This window comes from Rana temporaria, chromosome 10 (assembly GCF_905171775.1).
Source record: "Rana temporaria chromosome 10, aRanTem1.1, whole genome shotgun sequence".
NCBI lineage: Eukaryota > Metazoa > Chordata > Amphibia > Anura > Ranidae > Rana > Rana temporaria.
Genome location: NC_053498.1, coordinates 103716527 through 103730480, shown reverse-complemented (window position 1 = coordinate 103730480; position 13954 = coordinate 103716527). Strand labels below are relative to the sequence as shown.

The 13954-nt window shown below is 41.6% G+C and overlaps 1 protein-coding gene across 3 annotated transcripts in view; it reads right to left on the bottom strand.

Moving 5' to 3' along the window:
• The window catches only part of PRKCZ (protein kinase C zeta), a 390682-nt gene that overhangs the window by 129701 nt on the left and 247027 nt on the right, over positions 1–13954 (bottom strand). For all 3 annotated transcript variants that reach the window (XM_040325896.1, XM_040325898.1, XM_040325897.1), the window contains 2 exons: positions 10607–10688; positions 4320–4372 (listed from right to left, as the gene is read on the bottom strand). In XM_040325896.1, the coding sequence (XP_040181830.1) occupies positions 4320–4372; positions 10607–10688 (135 nt within the window). The remainder of the gene's footprint in view (positions 1–4319; positions 4373–10606; positions 10689–13954) is intronic.

The following is a 13954-nucleotide window of genomic DNA, read 5'->3' as shown; positions in this document are numbered from 1 at the left end:
AATGTAAAACCAACTGCCCATGATTCATACAAATACACATTTCCATTGACCTAATCCAATGAATGGATGCTTGATCTCTTGTCAGAGGAGGAGGATGGGGTCACCCTACACCAGTGATGGCAAACCGTGGCACCCCAGATGTTTTGGAACTACATTTCCCATGATGCTCATGCACTCTGCAGTGTAGTTGAGCATCATGGGAAATGTAGTTTCAAAACATCTGGGGTGCCAAGGTTCGCCATCACTGCCCTACACCCTCTCTTATATCCCTGGGGCCTTTCCCACTTGTTCCTAATCCCCCCTTACTATCCCTTAATGAAAATAATTTCTCAGCGACGTTCCTCACCCCCTTTTCACCTTTCCCTCCTCTTCTACATGCGAGTCCCTCCCCACCCCTACCTTACTTTATGTTCAACTTTTATTATATAACCTCCCCATGAATGCCTACTTTGTTAGTCCTGAATTCTCCAGCTCTCGATCAGAACTCTCCCACTATCATAATACACTTTTTGTCTGCCCATATATTAGCCCTTACCAAACCCCCACCCCCACCCCCATACCAGTTGCTAGGGGTCCATTGACCACAACCACAAAGGTAGTTGTCCGTTTCCATGCACAAAAGGCCAACCAAATACGATATAGATGCCCAGTAGAAGGTTTGTCCTAGACCTTTCTTAATTGTTACCACATCACAACATGGGCTAACACCCTAATTGGTTCTGTGCATTTGTCTATCACATATGTAATATTACAAATATGATAAAGTATTTGAGAAATATAGATCAGGTTAAATTTGTATTCCCCCCCCCCCGATTTGCTCCTACTTGTTCTTCATATTACCTGTAATGTCATCACCCGTACATTTATGTATCATTTGTACTTTTTAAATAAAGCTTTTTGAAACAAAATACACATTTAATATATATATGACAAAAGATTCCCAGAGCACATGGGTTAGCTAAAGAGACAGCACTGCAAGCACTGCTTACTTTACAGTTCCTTTAGGTACGATGTTGAAAGGCTTCATTGGACAATGCAGAATGCTTTTGGCATCAGTTTGAGGTAATTCAGAATGCACTGCATTTGCAGAGGACCTGTATCTGATCTGCTTCTGCTGATTTTACATTCCCATAGCGTTATACAGAGAAAGAAGCAGCTGTGTGTGTACAAAAGCTGTAGATACAGGCCCTTAGTCTGACTGAAACTGTTGGATAAAAGGGGACTAATTTAAGCATCTATTCTACCCTTAGTAACCAGACTCCTGCAAATTTAATTTAAAAGGGTTAAATCTAACCAGATGATGGTTAGAATGGACTATTTTTCCTAGCTTTAATAGGCAGTCCAAAATGAAATAATGACTGGTGTTGGTTTGTATGATAATAAACATTGTGTAAAATAAATGATGACTGGTGCATTTCAACTGTATTCAATTAAAGATGTTGGAATACTTTTTCTTGAAAATTAATATTTATACATTTGTACCTTTTTTCCTTAGACGTCTTCCATAAAGGCTGTATAAAGTGTCAGCACACATTCTGTGTTGATTTATGTGTAAGAAATGCAAAAATAACCCATGATTAACAAGGCCTACCACCACCCACAGCTTTCTAGCAACAGCAGCAGTTCCATTAGAAATCCACTGACTCCTTTACATAACCATTTCTCTTTACCATCATGCTGCATGATCATATTTTACCGTGGGGCGGTTCTATCAAATAAATCCATCACTGCAGCCATTTGTCAGGAGACAAGGGACAAAATCTGAAAGCATATTGTTGGCACCCCAGAAGTATTTCTCACAGAAAAGTATTGCAGTAACACATGTTTTGCTGTACACATGTTTATTCCCTTTGTGTGTATTGGAACAAAACAAAAAAAGGGAGCAAAAAAAGCTAATTGGACATAATGTCACACAAATCTCCAAAAATGGTCTGGTCAAAATCCTTGGCACCCTTAACTTAATATTTGATTGCACACCATTTGGAAAACAATAACTGAAATCAGTCGCTTCCTGTAACCATCAATAACCTTCTTACACCTCTCACCCGGAATTTTGGACCACTCTTTCTTTGCAAACTGCTCCAGGTCTCTCTTATTGGAAGGGTGCATTTTCCCAACAGCAATTTTAAGATCTCTCCACAGGTGTTCAATGGGATTTAGATCTGGACTCATTGCTGGCCACTTTAGAACTCTCCAGCACTTTGTTGCCATCCATTTCTGGATGCTTTTTTGACGTATGTTTGGGGTCATTGTCCTGCTGGAAGACCCAAGATCTCGGACGCAAACCCAGCTTTCTGACACTGGGCTCTACAGTGCGACCCAAAATCCTTTGGTAATTTTCAGATTTCATGATGCCTTGTACACATTCAAGGCACCCAGTGCCAGAGGCAGCAAAACAACCCCAAAACATCATTGAACCGCCACCATATTTCACTGTAGGTACTGTGTTTTTTTCTTTTTAGTCCTCATTCCGTTTTCGGTAAACAGTAGAATGATGTGCTTTACCAAAAAGCTCTATCTTGGTCTCATCTGTCCACAAGACGTCTCTGTGTCACTAGTGGGGTCCTCCTGGGTCTCCTGCCATAGCGTTTCATTTCATTTAAATGTCGACGGATAGTTCACGCCGACACTGATGCTCCCTGAGCCTGCAGGACAGCTTGAATTTCCTTGGAACTTGTTTGGGGCTGCTTATCCATCATCCGGACTATTCTGTGTTGCAACCCTTCATTAATATTTCTCTTCCGTCTACGCCCAGAGAGATTAGCTACAGTGCCATGGGTTGAAAACGTCTTGATAATGTTGCGCACTGTGGACAAAGGCAAATTTAGATCTCTGGAGATGGACTTGTAACTTTGAGATTGTTGATATTTTTCCACAATTTTGGTTTTTAAGTCCTCAGACAGTTCTCTTCTCCTCTTTCTGTTGTCCATGCTTAGTGTGGCACACACAATGCAAAGACTAAGGGCCAGATTCTCGTAGAACGGCGTATCCTTGCGGCGGCCTAACGTATCCGATTTACGTTACGCCTCCGCAACTTAGACGGGCAAGTGCTGTATTCTCAAAGCACTTGCTCCGTAAGTTGCGGCGGCGTAGCGTAATTCGGCCGGCGTAAGGCCGCCTAATTCAAATGTTGAACAGGGGGGCGTATTTTATGTAAATGTGCTGTGACCCGACGTGATTGACGTTTTGCACTTACAGCGCATGCGCCTTCCGTGAAATATCCCAGTGTGCTTTGCGTCAAAGTACGCCGCAAGGACGTATTGGTTTCGACGTGTACGTAAATGACGTCCAGCCCCATTCACAGACGACTTACGCAAACGATGTAAAATGTTCAAATTTTGACGCAGGAACGACGGCCATACTTAACATTGGTACGCTGCAGTTATGCCTCATATAGCAGGGGCAACATTAAGCCGGGAAAAGCCTAGCGTAAACGGCGTATCTTTACTGCGTCGGCCTCGCGCAAGTTCGGGAATTCGCATATCTAGCTAATTTACATATTTCGACGCGTAAATCAGCTTACATGCCCCTAGCGGCCAGCGGAAAAATGCAGTTACGATCCGACGGCATAAGAGACTTACGCCTGTCGGATCTAATGGATATCTATGCGCAACTGATTCTAAGAATCAGGCGCATAGATACGACGGCTCGGATTAGGACTTACGACGGCGTACATGGCGCTGCGCCGTCGTAAGTCCTTTCAGAATCTGGGCCTCAGTGAACTTCTCTCATTTTAACTGCTTTCAGGTGTGATTTTTATATTGCCCACACCTGTTACTTGCCCCAGGTGAGTTTAAAGGAGCATCACATGCTTCAAACCATCTTATTTATCCACAATTTTAAAAGGGTGGCACAAATTTTGACCAGCCCATTTTTGGAGTTTTGTGTGACATTATGTCCAATTTGCTTTTTTTCCTCCCTTTTTTTGTTTTGTTCCAATACACACAAAGGGAATAAACATGAGTATAGCAAAACATGTGTTACTGCAATACTTTTCTGTAAGAAATACTTGATTTTCTGGAAAGATTTCTGGGCGCCAACAATTTTGCCCATGACTGTATGTGTAACTGAGCACTTGCATGTCAGATGGCATGGACCTCCAAAATATATGTAGTAAATAGACATTTATAAATGAAGTACAGCATATCATTCTCCACAAAATGAAAGGTGCACTATATCTTGTACCTTCAGCCTATTCACAGGCTGCAGGTACATATTAAAGTGCTCCTGAAAGACCACATTATGCACTGAATACCCATATATACCTATTGTTTACTGTAAATGGTCAATCTTACCCAAATACCTCTGTCATCACTCACCTCAGAGCCATCTTTCCGTGTTTCAATTTTTCGGGGTTTGGGGATAATATTAACTGGAAAGAAAGGAATACAAAAAAAAAAAAAAGAATCAAGTCATAAGCCAGTCCTCAGACACATTAAAGCGGTGGTTCACCCTCCATAATAACATTTTAGCATAAAATGAGGCATATTAGCGCGAGCTACAGTATGCCTGTCTTTATTTTTTTAGCCCCGCACTCACTGTGCAATCGTAGAGACAAGATTCCGACTCCCCGCGGGGAATGGGCGTTCCTATGGAGAGGGAAGGTGATTGACGGCGGGCTCTGGCACGTCACGCTCCCCGAAGACAGCCGGAACAGGTCTCGGCTCTTCACGGCGCTATACGGCGCCTGCGCACAGACTATGCGCAGGCGCCGTGAAGCGCCAAGTCCTATTTCGGCTATTTCCGGAGAAGCGTGACGTGCCAGAGCCGGCCGTCAATCACCTTCCCTCTCCATAGGAACGCCCATTCCCCGCGGGGAGTCGGAATCTTGTCTCTACGATTGCACAGTGAGTACGGGGCTAAAAAAATAAAGACAGGCATACTGTAGCTCGCGCTACTATGCCTCATTTTATGCTAGAGGAAAAAAATTTAAATTTTTTTTTATTAATAGGGTGAACCCCCGCTTTAAGAACAGATTTGTGTGCAAACAAAGCAATACTGCTGAAGGGAAAATGTTGTTTCTGGTGGAGATCTTGCTACAGGAGACCATGAAAGATAAAAAAATCTGTATGTGATTTAGAATAAATATAAGTAAGGGAGCTACCAACGCTGTTACTGTATGCACATGAAGTTGGAAGTTCAGGTGCCATCATCCTCAACATTGCTTTCCTATTTGATGAGTGACTGAATAGCAATGGTCCTGGAGCTCGCATCTTCAAAATCAACTCTAAAATGGCAACCATTTGTCTATTCTGCCAGGTACCCCAAAACTACAGGTCCACATTAGAGCATAAAGATTTCATCACAACTCTATGCCAGTGTACTTCAACATAGATCACCTATTTTGACTCAAAAGCTGCCTTCACAGTAGAGCTGCACGATTAACTGTTAAGAATCTAAATCGCAATCTTTTTCCCTTCCTGATCTTCAAAACAGCATGTCACAATCTTTCTAACAAGTGCAGAGCGTTCTCACAGCTGGAAAAAAAAAATCCAGGCAGCCTGCCAAGTTTTAATACAACATTTGAATAAGTAGAAACAAAGTATCTTTTTGTTCTTTTATCAAAGGAAAGAACTTCGGGTTGTAGATGAAGGAAGTTTAATCATTCAAAGACCAAACCTTTTCTGAAATTTGTTGCTTACAAGTATAAATCAATATTTTTTTGATAGAAGATTACTTGGGGCACCCAAACATGATATGATATATATTTTTTTAGCAGAGACCCTAGAGAATAAAATGGTGGTTGTTGCAATATTTTATGTCACACCATATTTGCGCAGCGGTTTTTCAAACACAATTTTTAAAAAAAAATACACTTTAATAATAAAAAAAAAAGAAAACGGTAAAGTTAGACCAATTTTTTTTGTATAATGTGAAAGAAGATGTTACACTGCAAGAATCGCGAGAGAATCGTGATCTTTATTCTAAGCAAAAAAATTGTGATTCTCATTTTAGCCAGAAACGTGCAACTCTACTTCACAGCAAAATAAATATACTGAAAGAGACCACTGATATCAATCTGGACACAGCAGGTACACAGACGCTGCTCCTAATCTGACATCTGTGTGGGAGCACGGCCCCAAAATGCAAACAGTGTGCATTCAGGGCTGTGCACCTGCATGGAAGCAAGATTTGGAGCAGCATCTGTATCTGTGTAGCTGCTGTGTCCCAGTTAACATCAGTGGGAGTGCCTGCACAGGGATGCATGAAACACCTATGCATCTCTTTGCAGGTAAACACAGCCAGCTTCCCACAGTTAGCATAGTTGTATCAGGGACCCGAAAACCAATGAAGAACCGGCCCACATGGGGACAGTGCTGGATCCCTTGACATGCAAGTGTCTCTTTATCAAAAAAGAGACTGTAGCTGATGACTGAATTTTTTTTAAATGACCTTTACAGTTTAAAAAAAAAAAAAAAAAAAAAAAAAAAAAAAAGTGTTATAGACCTCAGCACTTACAAAGTTATTTGGTTTTAATTTTAATCCTATTGAAATTAAAACAGACAAATGGTGGGATTAAACTCTCATGCATGTTTTTTACCTATAGGTAAGCCTATAATAGGGCTTACCTATAGGTTCTGTAAAACTTGCACCATTGCTTCAAAGTCCTGTGCCATAAATGGTGGCTCCTGAGTGCATGCGCAGGAGTGATGTCATCATGGCTCCGGCCACTCAGTCTGCGAACCTGGAAGGAAGACCGGGTGAAGGTGGAAGTGCCTTCAGCGATGACAGTGCGATGTACACTAGCACATTATGGCCTTGCAGGTTAAAACAAAAAAGTAGTACATTGATGCCACTTGAACATTGGGTAGATGTAACTTAGTACATAGGATTGCTTTTGTGAAAACTATACTAAGAATGTCTCAGTGGGACATATAGATACGTGGGCTTCTTCCGTACAGAGAGGAACTCCCTCAGAAACCTCAGAATATGAATGTAATAACTGAATTACAAACTGTTCTTTTAAGCCCTGGTAAAGGTAACAAAGTGTGGCCCCCAAAACACTTGTATATCATGTTTAGTGTGGCGCTCTAATTACTTTATTTTAAACATTTGGTTGCTTTAAGTACATCCAGTTTTTTTTTTTTTTAAGGAACTATCCATCCCCCTTACAAAGACTCAAGAAGTCATTTTTCTGTGCATGCTCAGGCTGTCATCAAGCAGAAAATGTGACAGGGAATGTTGCACTGTGACCCAAAGAAACACCATGCGAGAGCCACCCAGGCTCAAGAAGTCAGTCCTCGAGCCAGTGTTGGCTGGGGAGGGAGTTCATCCCAGCTCCAAAACATTGTGTGTGAAAATGGATGTCCCTGTAGCAGCACATCGAAGCAAGTTCACACATGACAGTATTTGGCAGCCTCAGCCTGGGCCACAGCTAGGCCATGCCTTCAACACACTTCACTCTGCCCCTCAGGGCGTAATCACAGGGATGAAGAAGCCTCATCCCCGTGATTAAGCTTTAAGGGGTGAAACGTGTTGGGGGAGTGGCCTGGCTGGAGCCCAGGCTGAGTATTCCATATACTAGCACTAGTGGACTTGCTTCGATATGTGGCTACATGGACATCCATTTTCACATGCAGGAAATGCTGCACTGCTTTTTTCTCTTTGTTAAATACTTTCAAGTTTTCAACTGCAAAATAACAGGTGTACAATCCAAATAGGAGAGAGAGAGAGCATTCAACCAATCAACCTAAGGATTTTAAAGAGGTCATATACAAGTATGCACAGCAAACCATAAAACACCTACATTTCGGGGCCAGGGTGGACTCCTTTCTCAAGGTGACAGACAATGGTGCACAATCCACACCAGGTGTGTACCTTAACAATGAGTTAAAAAAAAAAAAAAAGCACAGGATTTAAATGTGCATAACAACCAGGTATTGCTTCAAAGTTTAAAGCCAATATAGTTAGGTATTACTATGAACGGGGAAGTACCTAGTACCGCCATAACCCCGGGTAAGAGAGTCAGGGGCCCTATTTGTTGCATACCTTTCAAGTTTTTTGGTATCATGTCAGGAAAAGAAGATGCCACTGAAAGATGCAATTGACCCTTCCATCCCTCCACAGCTGGAGGGCTTGCCAATTGCATATCCTTGCCCTAGACTCACACGACACCTTGTACAGAGGCAAATCATAACCGATTAGTGGATTCCAAAAGGAGTGTGAGTGAATCCATTTTTTTTCTATCAGAGAGCTTTGCGGGCGTTACAGAGCAGCAATCCCAGCAGAGATCTGTTTGCCTGGTAGAAGCAAGAAGCTCAACCAATCTTAACCACTTCCTGCCCAAGGTACTTCATATGAAGTCCTGGACTTTGAATGAGGATATCTGAATACCTGCAGCTACAGGCATCACTCCGATATCATATTTTTTAGCCAGTGATTCTGTGCACCGTAAAAACAATCATAGTGGCAGTTCAGTCGCATAATCATCCTTACAGGTGGTAGAAGGGGGATGTCCTCCCCTCCTGCTGGTGCTTATACCGGCTCGTCCGTGCGATCGGTGAGCTGGAGAACGAAACGTCACCGCCGGAAGTTGAGCATAGAGATTTCTGGTAACCAGATGGTTCCCAGTCATTTCTATGCCTCTCGGAGGCCCGGGCGCAACGCTGTACCTTCAGTGAAACAGATTTGTTTGCCATGCTATTGTGTTTTGTGCTATATTGTGTGTTTTTTTCCACACCTTTTGAATTCAATAAAAAAAAAAAAAATTACAAAAAAGAAAGAGGAAACATCAACCACCCTTTTACAGAACTCTTGTACTTGGTGGCAAAACCAAAAGATATGCAAATAATCAGCCTGGTCAGGCAATCGTTGAAGTGTCACAATCTAGTGGGAGTCGTATATGGCTGATGTACAATTGTGTTAACTGTATATTTTTTTTGGGCCTGAAACAAATAAAAAGAAGGAAGCTGACCACATATCCTCCAGGTCCTTGTCATACAAACTCAATGCATGCATCCTCTAGATTGCCACAAGTTTATCCACCACAGGCACAGGACCCAGCATTTCGGCATAGTGAAGACCACATTAGCCAAGTCTGCAGATGGCTGAACAGGTTATTTGTTTGGTAAAGAAAACCATTGTTGCATCTTATGCCAAAGAAGTGTATAAAAAGGATCTTACAGTGGCTTTGGTATGTAACATTTTATGGGTGGTCCACCAAACTATAAATTGTGATTTTCATTTTGATTATAAGGGTCAAGTTATATGGAAACCTAGGGCCTCCAAATGTGAGGCTTCAAAGGGAGAAAATTCAGAGATATATAGTTGGACATGTTTCATGTCAATTTCACCCTCAGGCATGCTATTGATTTTACCCACTTCAGAGACAGAGAAGGAAGAGACTGCGCTAGTGCCACACTGTCTAGAGACAGTATTTGCAATTTGCTCCAACTTAACCCAAAGTCTTGAATAAAATGCATGCCTCTATAATATACCAAGAGCAGCTGCCAGGGACAGACCAGGTCTTGCAAAAAATAAAATCATCTACATATAGCTTCTTCAAGGTCCCCAACCCACATGTCCCTAATACCAGTCAGCATCCCAAGGGCTGTCGCTATGAGTTCCACCGTAAGGCCAAAAAGCCTTGGAGAGAAAGAGGGCAACCATATCTAGTTCCTATGAGTATATCAAAAGGCTTGTCCCTCTACTTTAATCCTTGTCCTGAGGGCTTTGTACAGCAAGGAGACCCAGAGCATAAGGCTCAGTCCGAACCCTGCCTGTCGCTGAGTCAAAAGTTTTCTTCATATTTCTATTAATTGTTGTTATAGCTACAGCTATAGGTAAGCCTAACTATATGCTTATTTATAGGCAAAAATCATTCATGGGAGTTTACTCCTACTTTAAGTGCAGTTTAAAAGGAGATCAACTGCAGGTCAAATGCATCTGTCAATGAATTCTGGATGATCCCCAAAGTGTCTTAAGTTGATGCCATCCACATAAGCCCAAGGCCCGTTGACAAAGGTATTTTTTTCCTCTTAGTTTTATTTAAGGTAAAAAGGAGAGTGTTCCAATATTACAACGAAGTGTATTCCAGGGTAGCCAAATTGCTGACAAACCGGAGTGAGATGGACTGATGAGCACAGCAATGTCTAGATGTAAAACTAGTGGTGAAAAGATAGCCTGTTTTCCCTGTAGAAATCTAAAGGCCCACTTTTCAGTTTTGGCTGGAGTGTCATTTTAAGACAAGTTTGGGTGCTTTATTTCTAAATAAATGTTTATAAACATATTACAAACTCCTAAACTAATTTTTATTTTTTACTAGTGTCCTTTAATGAACTGCCATTTTCTATATGTTTGTATATTAAAATATAGTCTAGCCTGCAGTGAGTACAGCATTTGAACAAGCAGGTGCATAACTTTACACAAGGACATGCAGCAATGAACAACTAGAAGGACAAAATCATTCAGCTGTGTAACAAATCCTTGATGCACTCTCTCTCTGCCTGATACCCAAAGACCTCTCTAATAGCTTTCAAATTGCTTTAGGCAAAAAGAGAAAGGAAAAAACACTTTACCACTACAGACACCGTAATTAAATTATGGTTTCTGAGATGGTTGCTCTTTGGGATTACAGGTCGTTCTCATAGGTCAATGTGCAACTTACTTTGATCTGTTTCATCAGGGGGAATTTCGCCCTCATCACTTTTGTCATCTACGCGCGGCTCCTGGAAAGGCATGACCGGATCCTGTTACACAGATAAAAAGGACAGGTTACACTTCCTGGTGGCTAGGAAAAAATATATACACAATCACAGGAATGGAGAGGTTCTAAAACAAATTATAAAAATCTTGACTTTCCTTAGTGGAACTAGATGCTAAATTAACTTGCCACCCTGATCATGACAATGAATAGCTCAAAACACGTTTTGAAATATTTCAGGTTCATGCTCTGGCAAATCTAGCAAGACGTGAACTACATCCTAACTGACATGTCCCCAATTTAACAGGACTCCAAGCAGCCAGCATTCAGAACGCTTACCTAGACACATCTCGATTATTAATGCACTCTGAACCCTATATATAGCTCTTTCAGTGCTAGAGCAATTTAGCCAAAAAACAATACAAACAATTCAGCTAAAATGCAGCACCTACTTTGACTTTCTTTTACAGGACCATACAAATGAAGGACTATTAAACCAAAATATATGATTTTTGTACTTACAGTGCCTGGAAAAAGTATTCATACCCCTTGAAATTTTCCACATTTTGTCATGTTACACCCAAAAACGTAAATGTATTTTATTGGGATTTTATGTGATAGTCCAACAAAAAGTGGCACATCATTGTGAAGTGGAAGAAAAATTTAAATAATTTTGAAAAACACTTATCAAATAACAGAAAAGTGTGGCGTGCATTTGTATTCAGCCCTCCTGAGTAAATACTTTGTAGAACCACCTACAATTACAGCTGCAAGTCTTTTTGGGCATGTCTCTACCAGCTTTGCACATCTAGAGAGTGATATTTTTGCCCATTCTTCTTCGCAAAATAGCTCAAGCTCTGTCAGATTGGATGGAGAGTGTCTGAACACAGTCTTTCCATGAATATGCTTTGATCTAAACCATTCCATTTTAGCTCTGGCTGTATGTTTAGGGTTGTTGCTCTGCTGGAAGGTGAACCTTCACCCCAGTCTCAAGTCTTTTGCAGACTCTAACAGGTTTTATTCTAAGATTGCACTCCATCCATCTTCCTATTAACTCTGACCAGCTTCTCTGTCCCTACTAAGGAAAACAAATCCCCACTACATGATTCTGCCACCACCATGTTTCACCTGTTTGGTGTGTTCAGGGCGATGTGCAGTGTTCGTTTTCCACCACACTTTCTTTTAGGCCAAAAAGTAAAATGTTGGTCTCATCTGACCAGAGCACCCATGTGGGGGATACAACATGTTTGTTGTATCCCCCACATGGCTTCTTGTATACTGCAAACCGGACTTCTTAGGATTTTCTTTCAACAATGGATTTCTTCTTGTCATTCTTCCACAAAGGCCAGACAGATCCTCCCACCTGAGCTGTGGATCTATGCAGCTCCTCCAGAGTTATCATGGGCCTCTTGGCTGCTTCTCTGATTAATGCTCTCCTTGATTGGCCTGTCAGTTCAGGTGGAGGGCCATTTCTTGGTAGGTTTGCAGTTGTGCCATACTCTTTTCATTTTCGGATGATGGACTAAACAGTGCTCAAAACTTGGGATTTTTTTTTATAACCTAATCCCACTTTAAACTTTGCCACAACTTTATCCCTGACCTGTCTGATGTGTTCCTTGGCATTAATGCCGCTGTTTGTTCACCAAGGTTCTCTAACAAACCTTTGAGGGCTTCACAGAGCAGCTGTATTTATACAGAGATTCAAGTACACACAGGTTCCACTAGATTTTAGTTAGAGGTATCAGAGTAAAAGGGGGCGACTACAAATGCACGCCACACTTTTCATATATTTATTTGTAAAAATAAATTGTAAAACATTTAAAATGATTTACTTCCACTACACAATTATTTGACACTTTGTGTTGGCCTAGCACATAAAACACATTTAAGTTTTAGGTTGTAACATGACAAAATTTGGAAAATTTTACGGAGTATGAATACTTTTTCATGGCACTGTACCATAAAATCCATTTCTAAGAATCCACTGAAGGGACACAAAAATTCAGATGCAGTAGGAATATACTGCAGCTTACAGGGGGTTTAGGGCACTGGCAAACAAAAATTGTAAACCAGCCCTTAGCAGTACTAGGACAAGCAAAATACAAACAGAGGAGTTGGACCTGGGTTCCTCGATGCACTCAAAGAAATACATTTTATGGCAAGTACAATTATCTCCTTTTCCTTCTCGTTCATACAGGAATCCAGAAACAAGACATTCCACAAGCAGTCCAACTTGAGTCAACAGCCACTGACAGGTCCAGAAAGGAACTAGAGATCATCTGTAACTCAGGACTACCTAATAGTCCAATGCCTAAATACAAACCAGAAACAAAGTCCCTAAAGCTGTAACTGACCCAGAGAAGGCCATAGAGGATAAACCTGACACGAAATACCAGGACAGCAGAGATGGTTACCAAGGAGAATGACAGAATCTAAAAGGAACACTGAGCCTGAATCAACAAGAGGCTGTGAAGCCAAAAAAAGGTGGAACAACATGGCTACATACCAACAGCATGATGTGGTCAACCAAAAAGAACAGAGGCAAGTTCCTAGGCAAAGAAAAACAAAAAAACAGACAGGCCTACAAGAGAAGATCATCTGGTCTATATGTGCAGGTTCAAGTCCTAAACTCAAAGTCTATAGTGTGAAGGAAGGTTCCATGAGAAGAATGAGCATTTACAACAGTGGAGTGAGGGGCAGAAACCATAGTCATACAGCAAAAAACATTCACCTGATTAATGACTGAACCAAGGAAGGGACCTGAAGGGACCCTTCAGGATGTTTCCAGTCTGCACAAAGAATGAGCTATATTGCAGGTGTAGTGCAACGCTTTTGCAGCTGTTGTAGCTCCTCCAGAACTTCAGCTATTCTCTAAGTGTCTAGGGAAGACATATTGGTTCCGCATAGAAACAAGGCTCAATATGAGGCAAAAGCCTCGGATAATCACAAACCCAGACAGCTGGTCCCGATAAAGGGTTTTTGAGGGCCAGAAGTGACCCAGTCACTGTGGTTAGGCAGTGCACATAGACCAGAGATCCATGTGGTGCTTTAAATGGAGTCGCAGATAGATGGTGCTTCCTACAGGCTCAACAGTGGGAAAGCGTTCATACCTCATGTTGCTTCACCCATTGGAATTTTGTGCTACATCTTTTAGCCTCAACCCTTGTCATGGATAAACCAATGGTGCCAGGAAATTTGAACAGGTGCTTAACACTACAAGTGCTAAGCTAGCGCCTGGTACTTCAGCCCAACAGGCCTCATTCACAAAGTAGGATTTAGAGATGGGGTCACATACAGGGCTCTACCACAATT